This window comes from Mustela lutreola, chromosome 4, assembly GCF_030435805.1.
Source record: "Mustela lutreola isolate mMusLut2 chromosome 4, mMusLut2.pri, whole genome shotgun sequence".
Taxonomy (NCBI): Eukaryota; Metazoa; Chordata; class Mammalia; order Carnivora; family Mustelidae; genus Mustela; species Mustela lutreola.
In genome coordinates this window covers 47,622,251-47,645,423 of record NC_081293.1, presented here as the reverse complement: position 1 = coordinate 47,645,423, position 23,173 = coordinate 47,622,251, and the positions used below count along the sequence as shown (strand labels likewise).

The 23,173-nt window shown below is 50.2% G+C and overlaps 1 protein-coding gene across 2 annotated transcripts; it reads left to right on the top strand.

Annotated features, from left to right (window-relative positions):
* The first annotated feature begins 1,781 nt into the window (after window positions 1-1,781).
* On the top strand, window positions 1,782-16,900 carry SFTPD (surfactant protein D). 2 transcript variants are annotated; one of them, XM_059169751.1, is made up of 8 exons: window positions 1,782-1,937; window positions 3,812-4,013; window positions 11,513-11,629; window positions 11,852-11,968; window positions 12,266-12,382; window positions 12,805-12,921; window positions 13,518-13,601; window positions 16,249-16,900. In XM_059169751.1, the coding sequence occupies exons 2-8, from the start codon at window positions 3,815-3,817 to the stop codon at window positions 16,620-16,622; spliced, it is 1,125 nt and encodes a 374-aa protein (XP_059025734.1). In that variant the 5' UTR covers window positions 1,782-1,937; window positions 3,812-3,814; the 3' UTR covers window positions 16,623-16,900. The 2 variants fall into 2 exon arrangements, with proteins under 2 accessions (XP_059025734.1, XP_059025733.1); XM_059169750.1 differs by having other exon boundaries at window positions 16,246-16,900.
* Window positions 16,901-23,173: the final 6,273 nt, after the last annotated feature.

The window sequence follows — 23,173 nt, the reverse complement described above, 5'->3', positions numbered from 1 at the left end:
AATCCCAGAAGGGGAAGAGACATAGGGGAAAAAGTCTATTTAAAGAAATAATGATGAAAAATTTCCCAAATCTGGGGAGAGAAATAGGAGAAATGTGAACATCCTAGAATGAGGAGGGCTGTGTGTTAATGATGAAAGAGTTCTGTCATTAGGGGCACAGGTGGCCCTACTATAGATCCTGCTTCCAAAAAAAAAAAAAATTGTCATAAGGGAAACAGAAGACCTTTGCCTATGAATTGAGTCATTTTATTTATTTATTTATTTATTTATTTATTTAAAGATTTTATTTATTTATTTATTTATTTATTTAATTTTTTAAAAGATTTTATTTATTTATTTGTCAGAGAGAGAGCGAGCGAGAGCAAGCATAGGCAGACAGAGTGGAAGGCAGAGTCAGAGGGAGAAGCAAGCTCCCTGCTGAGCAAGGAGCCCGATGCGGGACTCGATCCCAGGACGCTGGGATCATGACCTGAGCTGAAGGCAGCTGCTTAACCAACTGAGCCACCCAGGCGTCCCAAAAGATTTTATTTATTTATTTGACAGACAGAGATCACAAGTAGGCAGAGAGGCAGGCAGAGAGAGAGGAGGAAGCAGGCTCCCCGCTGAGCAGAGAGCCCGATGCGGGGCTCAATCCCAGGACCCTGAGATCATGACCTGAGCCGAAGGTAGAGGCTTTAACCCACTGAGCCACCCAGGCACCCCTGAATTGAGTCATTTTAGATTCTACAATATACAAGGGGATCCCACAGGGAACATCCAAGTACAGGAAGGAGTTGGCACCATCAATGCAATGGCCAGAGGAGAAGCTTGGAGACACAGGTCCCTGGTAGGTGGAACTAGGCAGAGAATAAGTTGCAAGAGATAAAGCCACAAGAATCTAGAAGCAAGCAGAGATTGACTTTTTTTTCTTTAAGATTTTATTTATTTATTTGACAGACAGAGATCACGAGTAGGCAGAGAGGCAGGCAGAGAGAGAGGAAGGGAAGCAGGCTCCCCACTGAGCAGAGAGCCCGATGTGGGGCTCAATCCCAGGACCCTGGGATTATGACCTGAGCTGAAGGCAGAGGCTTTCACCCACTGAGTCACCCAGGTGCCCCAGAGATTGCCTTTGATAGCAAAGGCAAGAGGGTGGGCAACTGTCTTACAGTGATTGGAAGTTAGATTCCCCTTGGGGAGGACTGCAGTGGCATATCATCTGCTCAGGGGTCCAAACCAGGCACCTGAGTAATGCACAGGGCAAACTTCAGCTAAAACGGTGGGAGATGAGGGCAAGGAAGTTAAGGGAAGGCCAGCCCATAAAAGGCAAGAAGGGGTCTCTCTGAGATTTAAAGCAGGAAGTAAAAGACGACCTGCCATGTGGCAATTCCCCCAGCCACTGCCCCCCCCCACCCCCAGGCTGCAGCCTTTACAGTTCCTCCACTTGCCCCGCCCCTGCCCGGATATGCCAAGGAGCTCCCTGCTCTTTCCCAATATCTGGGCAGTAATGTTGAGGTGAAGGAGGAAGAGAAGTGGGCACAGCAGGTTCTGGACCTTGGAATCGGCGGATGCAGGTCACACTGGCAAGAGGGTAGATCATTGTGCAACTTGCCAGTCTTCTCTGGAGCTCAGATTTTTGGACATCTGTAAAATACAGACACTGATGATGTCGTATCACTCACGTGGGGCTTCAGGGGGTTCCCGGTGAGATCACAGCCTGAGAGTGCTCTATATACTCTAGGGAGATACGCGTGTATTGTTATGAATGTCAGTGGCAGGTTTCCAGAAACCAGGTGGAGGTGAGAGTGAGTCAACAAGGAAGAAATTGCCCCACTTGGTGGGAAGAGCTCTTAGCAGAACGGGGCTGGGCTGCTCAGGTTACAAGACAGGCATAAATAGCCGGTGCCTGCCAAGGAAAGCCTAGTTGGCCTGGAGATCCTGGAGGCCCAGAAGAAGCAACTGTGAGTGTTTCTGTCCTTTCCCGCCTTTTGGTTTTCCCAAAGCCTGGCGAATATCTCCTTGCCCATATGGCTGCTTTATCCCACTGGGGCTGTGGAGGCAGGGTCTTGGATGCTGTTCTGGTCTAGAAGGTGTGATGCGTGGGGGGCAGAGTGGGGTAGTGAGGGGTGTTCTTCTGCCCCTCACTGCTCCCTAAGTTCTCTGGGCTGGGGGAGGGTGGATCACTTGGCTGTCATCCAGTCGGACCCCAGACACCACTGTCTGGAAGCCCCAGTGGAAAAAGCAATTTCAACTTCTGTCTTAGTTCCACCCCATTGCTGATTTCCTCAGGAAGAAGGGTCGTAGAGGAGAAAAACAGCAGGCCTTCCAGGGCCCAGGTTCTAAGCCCATCCATGTACCCGCTGCCTGTGGGACATGGACATTCATGCTTCTCTCTTAGACTCAAATGTTTACTTTAAAAAATAGACTTACTGGACTAGGTCACTAATTTTCCAACCAATTTTCAGAGGAGTCATTTTTCTCAATAAAATCTGAATCTGAAAACTTGGCATGAACACTCTGGGTCGAGGCGCCTGTGGCTCGGCTCACGCCCCCTGTTGCCCCCGCTAAAACGCCTCTTCTGAATCGTAAGTCTGAAAACCTGTGAGTGAGCTCTCTCCGAGGCGCCTTCCTGCTACCGTGGACCATGCAGCCTTCTGTGGCATCTTGAGCAGCCGGGAAGAATGCCTGTTGCTTTTTGTTCTTCCCCAGATTTGGGGTGCAGAGCCCCAGAGCCGAGGTAACTGCAGACCAGCGGCTGATGCCCTTGTTCCAGCCTGGGTCCTTGGGCGCTCATGCCTGAGCTTCTGCCCAAGGCCTGGTGACCCCCTCCTCCTTTGCACATGTCCCTCGGGCTTTGTTCCGAGTCTCTGCCACTCCCACAGGCTCTTTCCCTGCTCATAACATTACAGTTTCTGTCTGAGAGAGGTAAAAGCCCAGGACTGCAGGTGACTCAGGCCCTGTACCTGCCCAGGTCTCACTTAGTCCCCAGGTCCCAGTCAGAGGGTAACTGGATGCCCCATGGGACATCTGCTGTTTCTTATCCCCAAACTAGCCTTCCCTAGACTGAACCCATCTCACACGTCCCCTCCCGCCACGAGGCCTTTCTTTCAATTTCTCTTAGGTCACCCAAGCAGAATGCAACTTGTCCCAGGGGCTCTCCAGCTGCTAATTTAGTATCTCTGAGAACTTTCACCAAGTTCTCTATGGGAATTTCCTTACGGAGACAGTGTCTAGTCCAGGGATGGCAAATCACCTGGAAAAGAAGCAACCACGTACACTCCTGTGCTCAGGATAGACATCACTAAGCATCCAGGACTCTGACTCCTTTTTAGAACAGCACTGCCGATGACACAAATGCTAGTCCATCCAAGAAAGCAAATGAGAGGAAATGGGTTTGCCTGGTCAGAGCTAAGCCATCCACCTTAATAGTAGGCAGGGAGAAGGAGGTACAGCAAGGGGAAAGGTCATTTCTAGAACTACCCAGTGAATCTTTCCCGATGGGACATATGGCTTCAGTGAGGAATTCTACATCCTAGCCCCTGTGCCAATGGCAGTGTCCAAGGGAAGACCTGAGAAAGGACAACATGGGGCATGTGATAGGTGGATACTGCAGTCAATCCATGTCCTGGGTTCCGTCTGGGTAACTCATGCTCTCCCAGGCCAGACCAAATGCTCACCTGGGCTTTACATGGCTTTGGAAGCCCTGTTGTTCTCAGCTCCATAGGATGGGTGGAGGTAGAAAGGTGCTTCTCCTGACTTTCAGGAGCTGGACCAAGCCCTAACCTATGTCCTAGGACCAAGAGCATGTCCTTTCTCTTTCTGTTCATCTGCCTAGGCCATGCTTCTCCTCCCTCTCTCCGTGCTGATGCTGCTCACACGGCCCCTGAGCTCCCTGGGAGCAGAAATGAAGACCTATTCCCAGAGAACAGCGGCCAGCACCTGCACCCTGGTCATGTGTAGCCCCATGGAGAATGGCCTGCCCGGTCGTGATGGACGGGATGGGAGAGAGGGCCCCCGGGGCGAGAAGGGGGATCCAGGTAGAGCTGGGGCCATGGGCTCGTCCTGGTGGAAAGGGGTGGGCATTGGAATTGTAACCAGCCGGGAACGTTGGATGCGCCGCTGAGGAAGGCTCAGAGGCAGACTTCTTCCTCCCCAGGGGTGGGTTTCCCTAAGACATTTGGTCTTTCTAAAACACTGCGTTACCAGTCAAAAACTGACCAGCTGTTCTGAGCCCCAGGTGCCTCCCTCCACAACCAGCTGCCCTGACTCCTCCCCCGGAGTCTTCTGAGTCCTTCCACCCCAAGAATGAGGAAATAGTGGGGACCTGGAATTTGTGGCTCTCCAGAACCTGGTCCCAGGGATTAACAGTTTTTTGTCCAGATTAAATGGTGTCTGTGCGCGGTGTGAAATATTTTTAATACTGCATGGAGAATGGGAAAGAAGAAGTTTCGGTGGCCCCAGACTCAGGTCTGATCGGAAGGATTTGCCCTAGTACATTACAGAGAAAATGGAAGGAAGCTCACATTTCTTTGTCCAGCCTTGTGCTCGGGCATTCCCTGAGTAATTCATTTAACCCTACCAAAGATTTCACAAGGAACTCTATTTGGCTGAGAACACTGTGATGCAGAAAGGCCAAATGATACCCATTGTGGTGGGGGGAAGACACAGGCTTGTGCATCAGACAGATCTGGGCTACAGAGCTAGCTCCATCTCCACAGCAGGGACCCAGCCTGGGACAAGCCAGTGTCCCCAAGTCTCAGTTTGCTCATCTATAAGTGGGAATAATATCAACTGCATAGTAACAACTGAGCCAAGGCTTCGCTTTTTATTAAGTTCTCAGAATCAAGGTGCATCTTCCTGCTGGACCGGTCAGGTGAATTCTCATGAGGTTCCCAAAGGTACTGATTATTAAGGGAATTATCCAAGAAGTACTTCCCTCTAGGGGAGGATCTGGGTCTTGGTGGCAAGGTGTCAGAGTTCAGTGAACCAGTAACTAGGACAAGGGACCCGCAGGTGCTGGGCTAGGGCAATGGTGGGATCCACGGAGGTCTTTATCTTTCAGGAGTTTGCATTTTGGTTGGAGAGGAGGGAAACTAACAACATTTAAGCTGGAAAGAATGGATAACATTCCCAAACTTTGTAGGGTAAGGGATGAGTGAGTATCTCTGTGTATCTGTCTATCCTTTGCAGACAAAGTTCCTCCCAACATGAATGATCTGGTGCTTGGGGAAGCCCCCTGGAAGGGAACTTAGAAGGTGTCAGCATCTTAGAGAATCCCCTCGAGCTGGAGATTCTCCAGCTGGAGAATCCCTCTCCAGCTCTCAGAGGGGCCCTGAATTAAATCCTAGAGAGCCCTTTTCTATGGTCACCCTGTGACCCTGCAGCATCCAGTGTGTCTGAGCTCTCTCCGTTTTGTGCAGATGGCTTCCCTTCCCACCCTACCCCCTGCCCCCATGCACATTCCGAGCGAGCCTGGACTTGGGTCGGTGCTTGGAGAGAGAACTGTACCCAGTTGGGCCAGGAGACTAGGCTGCAGTCTGGCTCCTAGACTGTAGACACACTAGACACTCAATCACGATGGGTCTGAGAATTTCCTAGAGAGCTTGGAGCACCTCAGAATCCCGACCCAAGTTCAGCTGGCTGGGGCCAGTGTCTGCACTTAGGACCACGTCCCCTGCAGATGCTGATGCATAGGGTTCCAGATAGGCCAGAGAGAAGAAAGCCTTGAGCAGAGGTGGAGCGTGGAGTAGGGTCACTGTGCTAATGCCTCGGGCATATCATAAAGGGTCAGTAAGACCCCACCCTGTTTTGGGGGCTGTATTTCCAGGGACAGTCCCCTTATTCCTCAGCATCTCCAAGATCCCTGCCCAGAAGGATTCAGCAAGAGAGTCCCTCCATGGGCATGCATCTCCCTCGAAATAAAGCCACACACCCCTCTGCAGCCCACAAGGACGTTCTGCCCTGCCTACTCCTCTGACCTTGCCTCCTTCTACTCTGGCCACTGGCTCCTGGCAGATCCCTAACCACACTCACCACCCCCAGCCCTTCTCCCACCTACTCGGGACCCTCTCACTGCTCTCCCCATAGCCGTCCCTGTGGGTCACTCACCTTCCTCCCGATTTTCCTCACAGACCACCTTCTCCATGAGTCTGTCCCTGACCACCCTACTCGGAAGACACCACGCCCCCTTCCGACACTCTCTGTGCTTTATTTTTCCTCTGTGGCACTTATTCTGATCTAATAAACCCTAGGTTTATTACCTAGGTTTATTATAAACCCTAGGTTTATCTAACTAGGTTTATTAAACCTATCTAACTAGATGTTTATTATAAACCCTAGGTTTATCTAATAAACCTAGGTTTATTACCGATGTGGTACATTTTAACTTTTAGGATCTGTTTCTCTGCAGTTGGGATTAAGCTCCATGAGGAAGGGATCTGATTTTATTCTGCTTCTCTCCCTGGCACTGAGGATGTTGTCTCGTGCACAGTAGCAGTTTCAGGGAGTACTTGTGGAATGAAGGGAGGTGAAATGCAGGGGGAGGAGGGGCCTGCTGTGGTGAAGACCGGCCACATTGCTGGTCCATAAAGCTTCACTTCAGTCTGCACTAAGGGACAGGGATGGCCTTTGGGGGGACACTAGGATGCAAAATTCGTGCTTTTTTTTTTTTTTTTTAAAAGACTTAATTTATTTGAGAGAAAGAGAGAGCACGAGAGAGCACAAGCAGCAGGGGAGGAAAAGAGAGAGAAGCAGGTTCTCCACTAATCAGGGAGCCCCACATGGGGCTCGATCCCGGGACCCTGAGAGCATGACTTGAGCTGAAGATAGACGCTTAAAGACTAAGCCACCCAGGTGCCACATACTTAGTGTTTTTGGAGGCATGGATGCTTACTGTTGAAGAGGGTGTCCCCTCTCCTGGCCTCTAGGGCTTGTGCATGATGGATGGGACACCTCCACCACTCCTTTTACCGGCCACCAGCCCAGCCAGGGAGGAGCCCAAGATGGGCTCGGCCTAGGGGCAGGACATCTCCACCCCAGCACAGGGCCCTGCTGAGTATGGGACATGGGGCCCAAGCTGTAGCTCTCTATGCTTCCATGGCATTTCCAGTGAGGATCGTACCGTGCCGAGCACAGAGCTTTTCAGCCACCCACCCCAGGCACCAGCTGCCCGCCACCGGCTCGCTCTAGCCCAGGCAGTCCTGGTCCCTCCTCCCTTGGGAGCACAGTTTCCAAGTCAGAAATGTCACCTTCCCTCTACATGTCTCTCTAAGTCCTCCTTGCCCTGAAGTTCCATTTCTTCCTCTAGGAAGAGAGCTCTGGGCACGTGTGTGTGCTGGGGTTGGGGTGATGATGAGACGGGAAGAGGGACATCTTATGAATTGTCTTCCTCACTCCTGACCTGTGCCTCACATTTGAAAATCCTATTACAAATCCCGTGCGGACAGGGACCTGGTGCTAATATTTGCGTGTTGCCCAGTGCCAAGCCTATGGTGGTCTTCCACCGATGGTTTCTTAGTGAGCGAGTAACTGAATGAATGAGTCAGCACCACCTGTCAGGTGTCATTTCTTTTTGCATGTGAATGTAGACAGTGGCTTTAGTCACAACAACCCAAATGCCAGGTGACAGGTGAATGGACGAACAAGACGTGTTCTGTCCACACAGTGGGACACTAGTCAGCCATACAATGGAATGAAACCTCAAGACATGCTGCCACGTGGATGGCCCTCAAGGACATCACTCTAAGTTAAAAAAAAGCCAGATGTCGAAGGTCATAGGTATACATTCCATGTATACGGAATGTCCAAAGTAGGAAATAGAGACAGAAAGCAGACCAGTGGTGTCCAGGGGCTGGGAGGAGGGGGCGTGGGGGTATGATGGCTTAGTGGCTATGGTTTTTTTTTTTGAGGGGTGATGAAATGATTTTGAACTCAGTAGAGGAGGTAGTCACAGACCACTGCCACGGAACTGTGTGCTTGGAAAAGGTTAATGTGATAGGAATTTCGCCTCAGTAAAAAAAATAAATAAATAAATAACCAAATGAACAGAATTAAGAGTATAAAACTCTTAGATAAGTCATCTACTCCCATTAGTCTTCTGGAGGTAAATCTTGAGTAATGTCAGGACTAGACAGCCTTTCCAGAGTAACACGTTTTTCTAAGAATAGGCTTGATCATTTTTCAATACAAAAATAATTTGCGGCCACTGAAGAAACGAGAAGAAAGTTAACATTACCTCGTGTCACGAGGAAGGAATGACTGGTCCCAGTTCTGTATGTGCTTCTCCTGTGTCTTTTCCTGCTTGTGTACGTGCCCTACACACACATAAACGCGTTCGTTAATAGGATCTCGTTGCACGTACTGATAACACAGGTAACAATCTGGTCTCTTTTCTAAAGTTTCAAGAGCATATTCCGTTGCTTTTGCCTTTTTTAATTGAGGTGTAAATGACATATAACATTGTCTTTGTTTCCAATGCATGACATGATGATTTAATATTTGCATGTACGGTGAGATGATCACCCAAGAAGTCTCATCTGCGTCCGTCACCACGCATAGTACATACAATTTCTTTGTTATTGTGATGAGAACTTTTAAGATCTACTCCCTGACTTGTGGTAAACTTCAGAGAAATTGCCACAATAGCTCATGTATCAGCAATCTTTCTTCTTATTCTGTGGGGATAATAACAGGACCCCATGGGCATATGATTATTTAAACAGAAAAAAAAAAGGATGTGATTCCTCAGTGATTATGTAACTCTGTCAGCACCTTGACCAATTCTATGTGGCTGGGGTAACAAAAATTGCTCCTTTAAAGCCAGAGTGTACCCCACTGCATGGGGTTAACTATGGGCTTACAGAGAAAATGGGTGATCCAATTTTCCAAGATTTTTTATTTATTTGACAGAGAGAGATCACAACTAGGCAGAGAGGCAGTCAAAGAGAGAGAGAGAGAGAAGGAGGGAGGAGGAAGCAGGCTCTCTGCCTAGCAGAGAGCCCAATGCAGGACTCGATCCCAGGACCCTAACCCTGAGATCATGACCTGAGCTGAAGGCAGAGGCTTAACCCACTGAGCCACCCAGGAACCCCTGGGTGATCCCACTTTCTTGATGACTCGATTGGATAATGTACTTGGGGATGCCCTTATCTCCTGTGACAAGCCTTCTCCCACTTGCCAGGGATTCCTTGTAATTAGGATATAGTTAAGTCTAGACCTTGAACAAAAAGAACTTCTTGATGGTTTTATCTCATAGTCGTTTATCCTAGAAGCCACCTCTGTTGATATACAATTGCAAGCGAAGGCTTTATTTAGCCAAACATACAACATACGACAGTCCTCCTGGGAAAAAGAGCCTCAAAACTCACTATGGGACTTCCAGGACTTACATAGGACTGCAATATAAAATAAGCAAAACATTATACTTGCTCACCAGGACTCTAAGTGATACTTCCCAGGCGCTGATACACTCAGCCAAGCATTAAGTGAAGTCAGAGAGGGACTTTTCCAGAACCGTGCCACTATTAACTGCCTGCTATTGCTACACCCTTTGGAGTACAAGGAATTTCCTCACATGTTGTTTTAATATTTCAGTTAACTCCTGCAAGGTGTCCCTATTGATAGGGGATATTTGTGATCCATTAAATAAGATCAAGATATCCACTCATTTATGACAAAATTGGTAATTGGGGATCTTAGCCAAGGGATGTGATAAAAATTATGGGCCTAATTCTTATTTTATGTTCATCCTTTTGCATGTGCTGATGCAGGTACCAATTGCTGCCCATCAGGACCCCTGGGAGCCATACCACGGGCCCCCTGACCAAACCCTGGATAGATTCTAACTGTGGCACAGCCCACCGCCTCATTTCAGCCGGAAGCAGCCAGCGTGGCCATCGTCCCATTCCCTGATGGCAGTAAGGGTTACTATTCCAGGAGGAAGAATGAGTAAGGGACAGGCAGGGCTAGTTAGGGAGAAATTAGATAGGGGCCTATGTGATCAGACTCACAGAAATCCCCAAAATGTGGGGGTTTGGGGAAACCAGAGATAAGGGAACAAATCAGACCACCCTTCCCTGAGCATGTGGGGTGGGTGTCTTTTTTTAAGATAATCACTTGTGACCAACAAAAATAACCAGACCTTAATAAAGAAGTAAGCCATTGAAGGTATGGCTAGTCCATGGCTAGTCACTAGTCCTGCTCAACGGTGATAGAGAGGTTAAAAGGATTTAAGTTCCCTGGTTAGCTTTCTAGAAAATACCAACCCTAAAGGCCCCCAGGGACAACCCTGTTGGGATCCCTCTCATTCCTGAGAGCTTTTTACTGTATCCTTGCTTAATAAACTTCTATCGCTTTACACACACACACACACACACACACACACACACACACACAAAGAAAGAAAGAAAAGGAAAGAAAAGAAAAGAAATACCTACTCTCCAAGCAACTTTCACATATGCGATCCCGTATTCTTAAGTCTAGTGGCCATGCAGCACATGACATCCCCAGGACTTATTTTATAACTGGACACTAGTATCTTTTGACCCCTGTGGGCCATTCTGCCCACTTCCCAACCCCACCTCTAGCAACCATCAATCTGTCCTCTGCATCTATGAGTTTATTGTTTTTGTTTGTTTGTTGGCTTATCTGTTTGGATTCCATATATAAATGGGATCATATGGTATTTGTCTTTCTGTCTGACTTATTTCATCTAGCATAATGTCCCCAAAGTCCATCCATGTTGTTGCAAATGGCAAGATTTTATTCTTTCTTTGTGGCTGAGGATTTTATTCTTTTTTTGTGGCTGTGTATATATATACACACCTAGGTTTTCTCCATCCATTCATCCATCGATGGACACCTAGGCTCTAAGCTCTCTCCATATCTTGGCTACTGTAAACAATGCTGCAGTGAACATGGTGGTGCTGATCTTTTTGAATTAGTATTCTTGTTTCCTTTAGATAAATACCCAGAAGGGGAATTGACGGGTCGTATAGTAATTCTTTTAATTTTTTGAGAAACATTCGTTCTGTTTCCCACGGTGGCTGCACCGATTTATGTTCCCACCAACAGTGCACAAGGGCTCCCTTTTCTCCACATCCGGGCCAACACTCATTATCTCTCGTCTTTTCTGATCATAACCTTTCCAACAGGTGTGAGGTGCTATCTCATTGAGGCTTTGATTTGCAGTTCCCTGGTAATGAATGCCAGGTGTCCTTTCTGATAGCAACTTGGGTTCTGGCAAGGGGAGAACAAAGAGTCCATGATCAAGGGTAAATGCTGACAGATTGCCTGCTGTAAATACTTTGGACAAGCCAAGTCATGTGGGTCTTGGTTTGAACCTGCAGCCAACTCTGGCAAGCCTGTTTTCTCACCTGTAAGATGCCCATTTCCTGGATTACCACAGGACCAAGAGTGTGGAGATAGAACATCTACACACTTTAGAATCTTGAAGGCATGCAGGGGGCCTGATGGTACACGCAGCTGGTTCCTCCTGGGCCCACGGCCAGGTTTATACCCATCTCTTCTGCCACTACAGGTTTACCAGGAGCTGTAGGGAGAGCCGGGACGCCTGGCCCAGCTGGCCCAGTTGGGCCCAAAGGGGACAATGGCTCTGCTGGAGAGCCTGGACCAAAGGGAGACTCCGGACCATCTGGTGAGCAGCTGGGCATGGAATGCGGCAGTCTGCAGGAGCTGCCTCCCCTGGGATGGGCTGGTAGACGTGCACAGATCCTATCCCGGGAAGAAGGAGGAAGGTTGCTGGAAGGTGGCACTGGGTTCTTTCAGGGAAGACTGGAATTGCTGCTGCTCTTGTCTTCATGTGCTCCCACCTCCAACAAGATTTACTGTCACTGACTAGCCTGGTGCTTTCCCCCAGGACCTCCAGGACCTCGAGGTGTGCCTGGTTCAGCCGGCAGAGAGGGTCCGTCAGGGAAGCAGGGGAGCGTAGGACCTCAAGGCCCACCCGGCCCAAAAGGAGAGGCCGGGCCCAAAGGTAGGTGGTTGGTATATAGGCGGTCTGGGAGGGAGAAGGGAGGAGTTCGGTGGCATTCCGGGACAAGCTTGGAATGCCAGAGGGTCAGCGCTGGGTAGACTGCATCGTTGTGGCCCCTTCCCACTGCCCCACCCTCCCATTCCCACACTGATGGCATCTTCCTGGTCGCCTCCGTGGAGGAAGCCCAGTAAGGAACAGCTTGTCCCCAGTTCTCTCCCTCGTCCTGGAGCGGTGGGTGAAAACTCCTCTACTGATCACATTCTCAGCAGCATTTGTCCCAACTGGTTCCTTCCTCAGGAGAAGTGGGTGTGGCAGGCAAGCCGGGCTCTGCGGGGACACGAGGCCCCACGGGTGTTAAAGGAGAGAGAGGGGCCCCTGGTGAGCGAGGAGTCCCCGGGAATGCTGGGGCGGCAGGTGAGTGATGGAAGGAGCTAGGGCCGGGCTCCAGTTCCCTTTTGTCCCCCTGGGGCTGTTGATGACCACCACCCCCCCCCCCCCCGCCACTTATCACATCAGAGCTGACATGACTGGGCTGGGTAGGGGTGGAGTGGGGAGCGCAGAGATCTATGTCCAAGGAGGGTGACTGCTGGGCTCTGGGAGCTGTGTGCATCCAGGGAGAATGACACTTGAGCAACAGGGCTAGTCTGGGTGCCAGAGGGGTGCGTCATTTTTTGTTGGGACAGTCAGTGTATGGAGGGAGGGCATGGCTGGGTTCTGGGAAGAGTCCATACAGGGGAAGGGGGGCCATAGGCTAGTTGGACGGTCCATGTCCTGGGAGGCTGAAAATTCTGGAGAATGTGTACAGAGCTCACTCAGCTCTTTTTCTGTGATCCCAGGACCCCCTGGAGCCATGGGTCCACCGGGACCTCCAGGTACCAAAGGACCCCCAGGACTGAAGGGGGACAGAGGTGCTCCTGGGGACAAAGGCGCGAAGGGAGAGAGTGGGATTCAGGGTAAGGTGGTATCTGTCGGATTTGGGATTCCCACGGGGTGGGGGCAGGGGAGGGAGGTGGTGGTTTTTCTATCAGGATAGCTTATCCTCTCGGACTTCGGCCGTATTAATCATGGGGAGTGGTGGGAAGCAGGAAAGCTAGCTGGCATGAAGGCAGGAGAACTAGGCTCTCGTTCTACACTTACTTCCTGAGGGCAACGCTGAGCGGTTTTCCATCTGATCACGGGGGAAAGCATATCCTGCTTCCCAATTCAAAGGATAGCTCAGAGTATCAAATAATCCAATGGATGGGAAATATTCCCATGCCCTCAAAAGGAGGTACGATGGTATCCCCAGAATTTGGAGTTCAAATGTCATGCGGACATTTGAACACATTAGTGTCTGTAAGGTGCAGGACCTGCATATGGGACAGTTTGTTCATAGCAGAACCACGGGAAATCAGGGGGCAACAGGGGCCAGTTATGTCAGCAGATGTGGGCTTCTGAGGACACACCCCCAGGATGTGCCTGCAGCTAGTCACCCTTCCCGGAGGCCTAGGATCTGGGCTGATCCCAGACTCTGTTGGGCTTACCTTCCCTCGGCCTCTCTCTTCGGCAGACATCACTGCTCTGAGGCAGCAGGTGGAGGCCTTGCGTGGACAGGTACAGCACCTCCAGAACACCTTCTCTCAGTACAGGAAAGGTAAGTTCCTGAGCCTGAATGGAGCCAGACACTGAGACTAGGCGCCTGACGTGTCTGGGCCTTGCTTTGGCATTGGCTGGGCTTGGGTCTAGGATTGGAATGGGTTGGGGCCATATTTAGGGCTCGACCTGGCTCTGGGGTGGGGTCTGGGGCAGAGAATAGGACTGGGACAGAGCATACTCTGGGGTCTGCAAGTGGATACAAGAGACAGTTAAGAGCATGTGGCCATATCACCAGTTCAACAGGGTGACCGAAGTAGGATGGACGTTATCAGTTGCCATGATGCCCCCCAGCATCACAGCCATCTGTGACCTGGTCAATGCCCTGAACCCTGCTTACCCTATGTCGGTCCCTGTGATAGACTGTGGACACCCAACCTAGGGTGCATTTCTTAGTTCTGTGGGACCCTGTGTGCATGTGCCCAGGGACGTTGCTTCACGGCCCAAGGCAGCAGAGAATCCAGATGCTGTTCTGAGAGCTGGCACTGGGATGCTGCCCTTGGGGTTCAAGGCTGGTGGGGGTTTGGCCTTGCCATGTGGCCATCAGGTGCCTCACCTGGACGTGCCTATGGTCCTGGCGGGGGGCTGGCCACCTCTGGGCTCCAGCCAGTGCTCTGCCTGCACCTGTCCGGGTGTTTCAGCCACCCTGGAATGCTGCTGAGTCGGGGCCCCCAGGAACACACACCCCAGTGCCCTGTGCCCTTCAGAACCTCCACATCAGTCCTTGACTGCCCCAGTTCTCATCTGCTCGACCTGACTTCAGCTCTAAGTCTGCATCATTCATCCAATCTCCCTGATCCAAAAAAAAAGAGAGAGAGAGAGACGTTTTCTGAAGGAGTAAAGCATAAAGGGGCCTGGCTGGGTAAGACACAGGGTCGGCCCCTATGTACCTAAGTAGCAAGGATGAGAGTTTCAGATATTAGGTATGTCTTCCTCCCTCCACAAACATGCACATGTGTTCACTCACTCCCATGCCCACCGCTGCACACAAAGCAGAACATGTCCGCAGGCCCCCGCCATGTGTGTGTGTACTCATGGCTCAGCCGGCACCGTGACATACATGAGCACGAGCAGAGGCGTGCACGCCTATCTGGGTGGTGCGTGCTACCATCCAGATCTGGGCTATGTGCCCAGAGGCAGGAATGCAACGTGAACTGTCACGCGGGCCCCGTGCAGGCCAGTGCCAGGGGCCACCCTGCTCTAATCCATCCTTGGGGAGCATCCGTCCCCTGAGCCCAGGCTGAAGCTACTGAGGAGGGAGGCCCAGGGAGGACAAGGCATAGCCCTCTAGGGAGCCCGGAGGACTTTCATCCCTGAGCCCCAAAGCCAAAGGGATGAGGATGGGATGGACCAAAGAGAGACGCTTGGTAAGTCACGTGGGTGATGCTTTTATGAGGTGTATGCCCACTCTAGAAATAAGGGATTCGAAATCCTGAAAAGTGTCTGGGGGGGGGGGTAACTTTCCTTTGTCCGTCTAGACAGCCAGTGCCAGGTTGGGGCGAAACACCTGGCTTCAGATCCCCAGACAGAGCTGTCCCCCAGATCTGGCTTCAGATCCCCAGACAGAGGCTGTCCCCCAGATCTGGCTTCAGATCCCCAGACAGAGGCTGTCCCCCAGATCTGGCTTCAGATCCCCAGACAGAGGCTGTCCCCCAGATCTGGCTTCAGATCCCCAGACAGAGGCTGTCTCCCAGATCTGGCTTCAGATCCCCAGACAGAGGCTGTCTCCCAGATCTGGCTTCAGATCCCCAGACAGAGGCTGTCCCCCAGATCTGGCTTCAGATCCCCAGACAGAGCTGTCCCCCAGATCTGGCTTCAGATCCCCAGACAGAGGCTGTCTCCCAGATCTGGCTTCAGATCCCCAGACAGAGGCTGTCCCCCAGATCTGGCTTCAGATCCCCAGACAGAGGCTGTCCCCCAGATCTGGCTTCAGATCCCCAGACAGAGCTGTCCCCCAGATCTGGCTTCAGATCCCCAGACAGAGCTGTCCCAGGGCCGAGCCCCTCCCCCTGCCTCGGCTCAGGTGCTTTCATCCTCCCACCCGGTACCCCGGGAAGGCTGGTTGGCTGGGGCATCGCCCACATGCGTACCAAGGGGCCAACATGGGGTGCGGTGAGTGCAGAGATGAGCGCATCTCTCGGATGCCCCCGGTTGCCCCCCACCCATCACACAGCAACCCCCAGACACGCTCCTGGGCGGGGTCCGTTTTTCACACTCTCAGAAAGTGCGCCAGCCGCCACACTCCTCTCCCAGGCCGACGTCGATCCAATCCCCACTGGCTGCAGCACATGACGTGGGGTGAAGTAGAAAGGGCATGTTCCGGCTCTAGGGTCCCAGCAAACAAGGTTTAATCCCAACCCTACATTTGGCAGGCCTGTGACCTTGAGCCCTTTACTTAACCTCCCAGACCTCTGGGGTTTTCACCTGTAAGTACAGACCACAGGACCTTCTCCTAGCATGCACTGTAAAGTCAGGGGTGCTCTGGACCCAAGTGCCTCACTTTTATCCTATCTGGTGCCCTGATACCCCATAGGGGAGGCCTGGGGTCGGCGGGGGGAGCTCCAGTCGGAGCACAAAGTTCTTGGATCCCCTGAGCTCGGGCCAGGTGTTGCCATAACCCCAACCTGGCTCTCCTCTTCTCTTAGTAGACCTCTTTCCCAATGGCCGAGCTGTCGGGGAGAAGATCTTCAAGACAGGAGGTTTTGAAAAGAATTTTGAGGACGCGCAGCTGGTGTGTATGCAAGCCGGGGGACAGATGGCTTCCCCACGCTCTGCAGCCGAGAATGAGGCCGTGCAGCAGCTGGCCACTGCTTACAACAAGGCTGCTTTCCTGAGCGTGACCGACATCAAGACAGAGGGCAAGTTCATCTATCCCAGCGGGGAGCCCCTGGTCTATTCCAACTGGGCCCCTGGGGAGCCCAACAACAATGGCGGCTCAGAGAACTGTGTGGAGATCTTCACCAACGGCAAGTGGAATGACAAGTCCTGCGGGGAGCAGCGTCTGGTGGTCTGCGAGTTCTGAGCCGCGGGGGTGCAGGCTGCACAGCAGAGCCTGGCCAGCGAGTGGGGGCCCAGGCCTGTGTGCTGCCAATGCCACGGTCAGATGGGGCCGCCCCTGCTGGCCAGGGCTTCTCCACAGAGCTGTGGGCAGAGGCACGAAGGCAGGTCCGCGCACAATGCCTCTCTCAGAGTCAAACAGCTTTGCACGCGGAAGACCTGTCAGAGGAAGAAGGGGCCGGCTGCTTTCCCGGTTGCAAGGAATAAAATTGGGTCCCCAAGACCTCCCCATGGCAAAGTCCAGTGGCTTCTCCTCGGCTGTTCTCCTCCTCCTCGAGCTGTCAACCACGTTCGACCCGCTGACCGGCCCTGCCCTTCCCTCTTGCCCCTTGGGGCTTCCAGAGCCGCACTCTTGCTGACTTTCGTCCCAGCCCCATCAGCCACCTTTTCTCCTCCCTCCCGCTTCTGGAGGGCTTCATGGCGCCGTGCTGGCCTCTGCTTTCCCTCCGTTCTCTTCTGGCCTGACTCTCACTCCGGGTGGGACTCATTCTGTCCAAGGCTTCCAATTCCTTCTCCTGACGGCTCCCGTATGCATATCCCTGTTGGGGACCTCTCCCTGAACCCCAGGCTCCTCCAGCCAATTCAAGCTGGAGCACCAGGGCTGGAGCCCAGGAAGTGGCAGAGGACAGGGGACGACCTGGCAGTGAGTGTCTGCTTTCCCGACTGTATGGCCCCATGCCCAGTAGACTGGGCCTCATCCTTACACAGCCCTGGATCTCTCTCTCTCTCTCTCTTCAGGTCATATGACCGACTTCCTCTTGGTCCACAGGAGGGAGTTCCAGCCACACAACCCTAGATCCATCCACAATCTCGGGCATGGACAGTGTCCAGCCGTGCTCATGTTTATCCCCCCAGCCCGCCTCTGGCCTGACAATGCCAGGAAGGTTCTTTCCCCACTCCGCCTCAGAGGTGATCTTGTCAAAGTGTCCTCATTTTACAGCTATGGAAACCAGGACGCCGAGCAGGCAGGGTGGCGCCCCAGGCCACAGGCAGGATCAGCACTACAGCTCAGTCCCGTGACAAAGGTCTTCGGACCTCAGAGCTTCGTCTTTGGGCCAGTAAATGTTTAGGTCAAAGGCCTCTGTATAAATTTAGTTGATTTTATGGACATGGTAGTCCAAAAACATTTTTTCTTGGTATTTTCTTTTTTTTTTTCAAATTTAGTTTTTAATTACAATTAGTTAGCATACGGTGTTACATTAGTTTCACGTGTAGAATATAGTGATTCAGCAGTTCGGTACATCACCCTGTGTCATCAGGAGGAGTACCACAAAGAATGTAAACAAGAGATGCCTGGGTGGCTCAGTGGGTTAAGTGTCTGCCTTTGGCTCAGGTCATGATCTCAAGGTCCTGGGATCGAGCCCCGCATTGGGCTCCCTGCTCAGCGGGGAGCCTGCTTCTTTCTCTGCCTGCTGCTCTCTCTCTCTCTCTTTGGCATTAAAAAGAAGAAGAAGAAGAAGAAGTAAATGACACCCATGTTTAAGAAATTGGAATGACACCTGAGGGAAGCACAGGCTCATAGGAGGCGATCCCCTTCCCCTAGACAGAAAGCCAACTGCTCTGTCCCTTATTCCCAGACATCACAAGCTCTGCCCTTTCAGACCCTTCCTCAGTGGGTTTCCCAGTTGGGGCCCAACACTCCTGCAGCTACGTCTCATACGTAGGACAGTATGCCTGAAAACAAAGTCTCATCTCCCATCAGCACACGGCTCAGGCTCTGTGCCATGATCTTTCTCCTGTTACTAAAAAAAAAAAAAAAAAAAAAAAAAATCCCCAATTCCTGGCAGCTTCAGAAATATAAGTCAGTTCCACAGTAAGAGCAAACAACTTGGCAGCACAGAGGCCACACCAGGACACACTCGCTGAGGAAGCTTAGAAAGGCCTTAGAACCTTAGAAAGGCCTATCTGGGTTTTTTTTTTTTTTAATTGCAAATAAGAGCAACTAAAATTGAATTTTAAGCAACATAGGAGCATTTCTTCTAAGAACAGAGAGTTCTGAGTTGGCCAAGGAGGACAGGGAGGTGGGAGACAACGTCGTGCTGTCTCCCTGGCTTCTGCATTCCTCTTCCCGCTCTCGCCACTGCCCATGTAGGCGGAAACGTATGTCCCAGAGATTGCCACACAGAGATGAGAAACTCTCGCTTGATAGCAATTCAACATGAGTCTGTCTCAGATGCCCGCCTCTGGTCCAATCACCTAAACCTGGAGGGTAGGTCTGCACGGAACAATATGGCCACTGGGATCCATGTAAGGAAATGGTGGTTTGGGCAGACCCTCTAAAAGGGATCACTACCCATCCCAACACTCAAGCTGAGGCTATTTCTTGACAAGAGAGAAGGAAAGAGTGCAGCACTATGTGACTCAGTCTGAAGGAAAGAAATCTCCTGTGGTGTTGAAGGCTAGGAATGCCAAGACCCCAGACACTAGAAACAGGCAGCAGATCTACCAGCACCACGAGACCACAGGGTGCTGGTTTGCTCTCCAGCTCTGAGAACAAGCAAGGAGGGCCATTCAGGCTCTGCAGACACAGCCTGACTCATGCAGAGGACTGAGGCGAGTATTTCAGAGAATTCAGGCCCGAGCCCATTTCTGAGTGTAGAGGCCTCCCTTGCAAGTACTTCTATCATGGGCAAAAGTCAACATAGATCTTAAACCTTACCAGCCCCATCCCAACCATAGCAGCCCTGGTCCCTGGTTTAGTAGCCTAGGTGCCAAGTAAAGCCAGGGCTGTGTGATTCTTGGGTTCTCAGGAGATGTTGTGACCCTCACAGTGCTAGGTGACATCATGGGAGCAGGCTGGGATCCTTCCCCATTTGGATGGGGGACAACCACAGCAGTTTCACAGGGAAGGCTCTGCTCAGTTTAGCAGAAGATTCTCAAGTCACTTCCTGGTTCTCAACCCTCCTGGCGCCAAACTAGCCCACGACCCGCAATGAAGAGCCAGCGGGGAGACCTCTGATGTTTGCTCTTTCAGGATCCTAGCTTCCTTCCGAATTCCCTTGATATAAAAGGGAATCGCTTATGTTGAGGGCATTCTCCATCACTCTTATCTTTTTCAAGTCCCAAGTCTACCCAAGGGTAGAGTGTGCTTGGCTTTTCAAGTCACTCATGTCTTCTATGCAAGAGCAGAGAAACCAGGTTTCTATCAGGAGGAGTAAAATAGGAATTTATATACCAAATATTTGTCCAGGCACTGGATGCAGGGTGGAAATGGTGGGTCCCACCCTCATAGATGCCGCACATCTCTAACATTAGAGGTAAGCCGCAGACTGTGTTCCAGCAATGGGCAATCGAGATGCTCAACAATTAGAATTACATTAGAATCTCACTGAATCAGAATGAGTGGGCGAGTCTAAAACTCTTTAAGGGGGGAGAATAGGGAGCTGTCTCCTTGCGCAATCTCCAGGCTCCTCAGATTCTCACTATTGTTCAGGGGAATTGTCTGTGACTGGGGCCTCTCAGTCGTGTTTTGTAGATTCTACCGTTTTCCACCAATATTTCAATGAGGGAGGCCTTAGGAAGGCAGGCTTGTGACATGTGTCATCTCTGGGAAGATGCAGATGAGGACCAGGGCATACCCGTTAAGTCTCCTCTTTTCTGCTGCCACTGTGGTCACAGAAAGCATCGGAGGCTAGCCAGATACTGTACAATCCAGCATTCTGGAAACCTGAGCAGATTCACAGAGCACAGCTGTCCTTGTGCATCCAAGGTGATCACTGCATCCGCTTGGGCTCCAGAGAGATCTGCAGGTTGTTTTGGCAGCATCCATAGCCCATCCTTAACCACGGCACACCAGATAGTAGCCTCCGAGCCCTCCCTTTACTTGAGCAGTGTAATCTTTCAGACCACCTGCCTCAAACCACTTTGAGCCCAGAGGGACTCATGCAGGCCCTGCCTGAGCAAAATGGTACTTTTATTTTTTTAGTACGTCAGCAGAATGAATGGGGTAAATACATGAGAGAGTTGAGTGAATTGACTTGCAATTCCTACTTGCAAGTCTCTTTGTAGGGCTCAATAAAGTGCTTTCAAGATGTCTCCAGGCACTGTGATCTGAGGAAATAGCGCTGCGTCTTCACCACCAGGCGCTCTGCCCTTTTATGAGTTCCCTGAACACTGCATTTCGTGGCTGGGCCCAGGCCAGGGCTGAGAGGTCAGGCGGCAACCTGGGCCAAGCACGGGCAGCCTGTGACCAGAGGGCTGGGTCAGGGCAAGAAGAGGAGGGAACAACCAGGGTTGGGTTTTGAGCCAGCCCGATGCCTGGCCTTCTGGATGCCTGAGTTTGCCGGAGACTCCATCCCAAGTCCCTTAAGGACCTCATCAAGTGATTCCGAAGCTTTTAGGAAAGAATAAACATCCTAGAACAGTGAGAAAAATTTTTAAAAAAATAATGAGAATGGGGATGCATGGGTGACTCAGTCAGTTGGGCATCTGACTCCTGATGTCAGCTCAGCTCATGGTCTCCAGGTCCTGGAATCGAGCCCCAAGTCAGGCTCTACGCTCAACATGGAGTCTGCTTCTCTCTCTCTCTCTCCCTCTCCCTCTCGCCTCCCTCCACTGCACATGCTTTCTCTCTTTCAAATAAACACAATCTTTAAAATAAATAAACAAATAAAATTAATGAGAATAGACTTGGCCATCTCATGTTAAAAGGTTTTTTTTAAAGCTAACCTCATTAGTATATTAGTGACGCTGGGAGAGAGACAACGATGTGACAACCCACAAGCCCAACACGGGTCCAAGGAGGGGTTTGTACACATTTGTATCATCGATGCGTGATAAAAATAGAACACCGAAGTAGTAGGAAAATGACGATAGCGCAGCTAATAATGCTGAAGTAAATGGTTAAGCATTTAGAGGAAAAATTAAGTCAGATGCTTTTAGTTACATATAAAAATCAAAATCAGAAGAAAATAGGAGTGACGATGCTATAGTCTTGGAGGGTAAAAAGCTACCTAAGGGTGATAACAGAGAAGAAAATCCAAAATGATACAATTGATACGTCAGACCACACAAAAAATATATAAAACTGCTCTGTCAAAAAGTAAAACCCGAGGCGCCTGGGTGGCTCAGTGGGTTAAAGCCTCTGCCTTTAGCTCAGGTCATGATCCCAGGGTCCTGGGATCGAGCCCTGCGTCGGGCTCTCTGCTCCACGGGGAGCCTGCTTCCTCCTCTCTCTCTCTCTGCCTGCCTCTCAGCCTATTTGTGATCTCTGTCTGTCAAATAAATAAATAAAATCTTTAAAAAAAAAAAGTAAAACCCAACATAAATGAAAACCAAGATGTTGATTTATCTGTAAAGCATGTAAGAGAAAAAACAGTAAGAAACTGATGAATAAGGAAAAATGGGATTAGAATGAGAAGAAAAAATTCATAAAAGAAGGAATACTTATGTCCAGTAGTATTGAAACATGAAAAAATGCAATCTTAGCAGTAATTTAAAAAAAAACAACTAAATTCAGCAACACTACATGTCCCAAAATCTACGGACTAGAGTTAAAGCTATATTCAAGGGACATATGCTTTATTTTCATTATTACAAAAAAAATTTTTTTAAGATTTTATTTATTTATTTGAGAGAGGGAGAGAGCATGAGAGAGAGATCAGGATCAGGGTAGATGAAGGGTAGAGGGAGAAGCAGACTCCCCAATGAGCAGGGAGCCTGATGCAGGACTTGATTCCAGGACCCTGGAATCAAGATGTGAGCTGAAAGCAGATGCTTAACTGACTGAGCCACGCAGGCACCCCACAAAAAGTTTTTTTTAAAGCAAGAACTGAAAATAATTGAATTAAAGTATTCATCTTTTTAAAACAAATTTCTCAAACAACAAAAAGCAAAGGAAGGACAAAACAAAGTGAAACTGATAAAATATAAAAATGATAGAGATGATAAATTAACCCAGAAATCAGATTTTTAATAAGCCAAATGGGAAACACACATCTTGATAAATCTATATAAGAAAAAAAGAAACAAAACACCAATATGTACCACTTAGTTGACCTTTGAACCACACAGGTTTAGACTGTGTGGGTCCACTTATATGCAGATTCACTTTTTATAAATACAGGATAGTACTATAAATGTTCCCTCTCTTCCTGATGGCTTAATTACATTTTCTTTTCTGTAGTTTACTCTGTTACAAGAATACAGTGTATAATATGTGTAACAATACTAAAACGTGTGTTCCTTGACCATGTATGTTATGAGTATGGCTTTCGGTCTGCAGTAAGCTATTAGTCAAGTTTTGGGAAGACAAAAGTTACACATGGGGGTTCAACTTCTTGGGAGGTTAGTGTCCCTAAGGTCCGCTAGTCAAGGGTCAGCTGTCCAGCAGTAAGAAAGGCACTATAACCACAGAGATAGACTAAAAGAACTTTGAAGGCAATCTATTCACTCTCTTCGGTGTTGACCCGGCTTAAAGGCAGCCCGGACAAATGGACGTGGCCATCCCTCCATAGCCCTCCCTCACTTGAGGGAGGCGTACTAATATACGCCTGTGGCTTGGGGTCCAGATCACAG

Bases quoted from the DNA above. Each gene is read 5' to 3' on its own strand.
- SFTPD (XM_059169750.1), top strand. From the start codon at position 3,815: ATGCTTCTCCTCCCTCTCTCCGTGCTGATGCTGCTCACACGGCCCCTG. The intron at 4,014-11,512 runs GTAGAGCTGGGG...CTGCCACTACAG, and splicing joins GGGCGAGAAGGGGGATCCAG to GTTTACCAGGAGCTGTAGGG. The intron at 12,922-13,517 runs GTAAGGTGGTAT...TCTCTTCGGCAG, and splicing joins GGGAGAGAGTGGGATTCAGG to ACATCACTGCTCTGAGGCAG.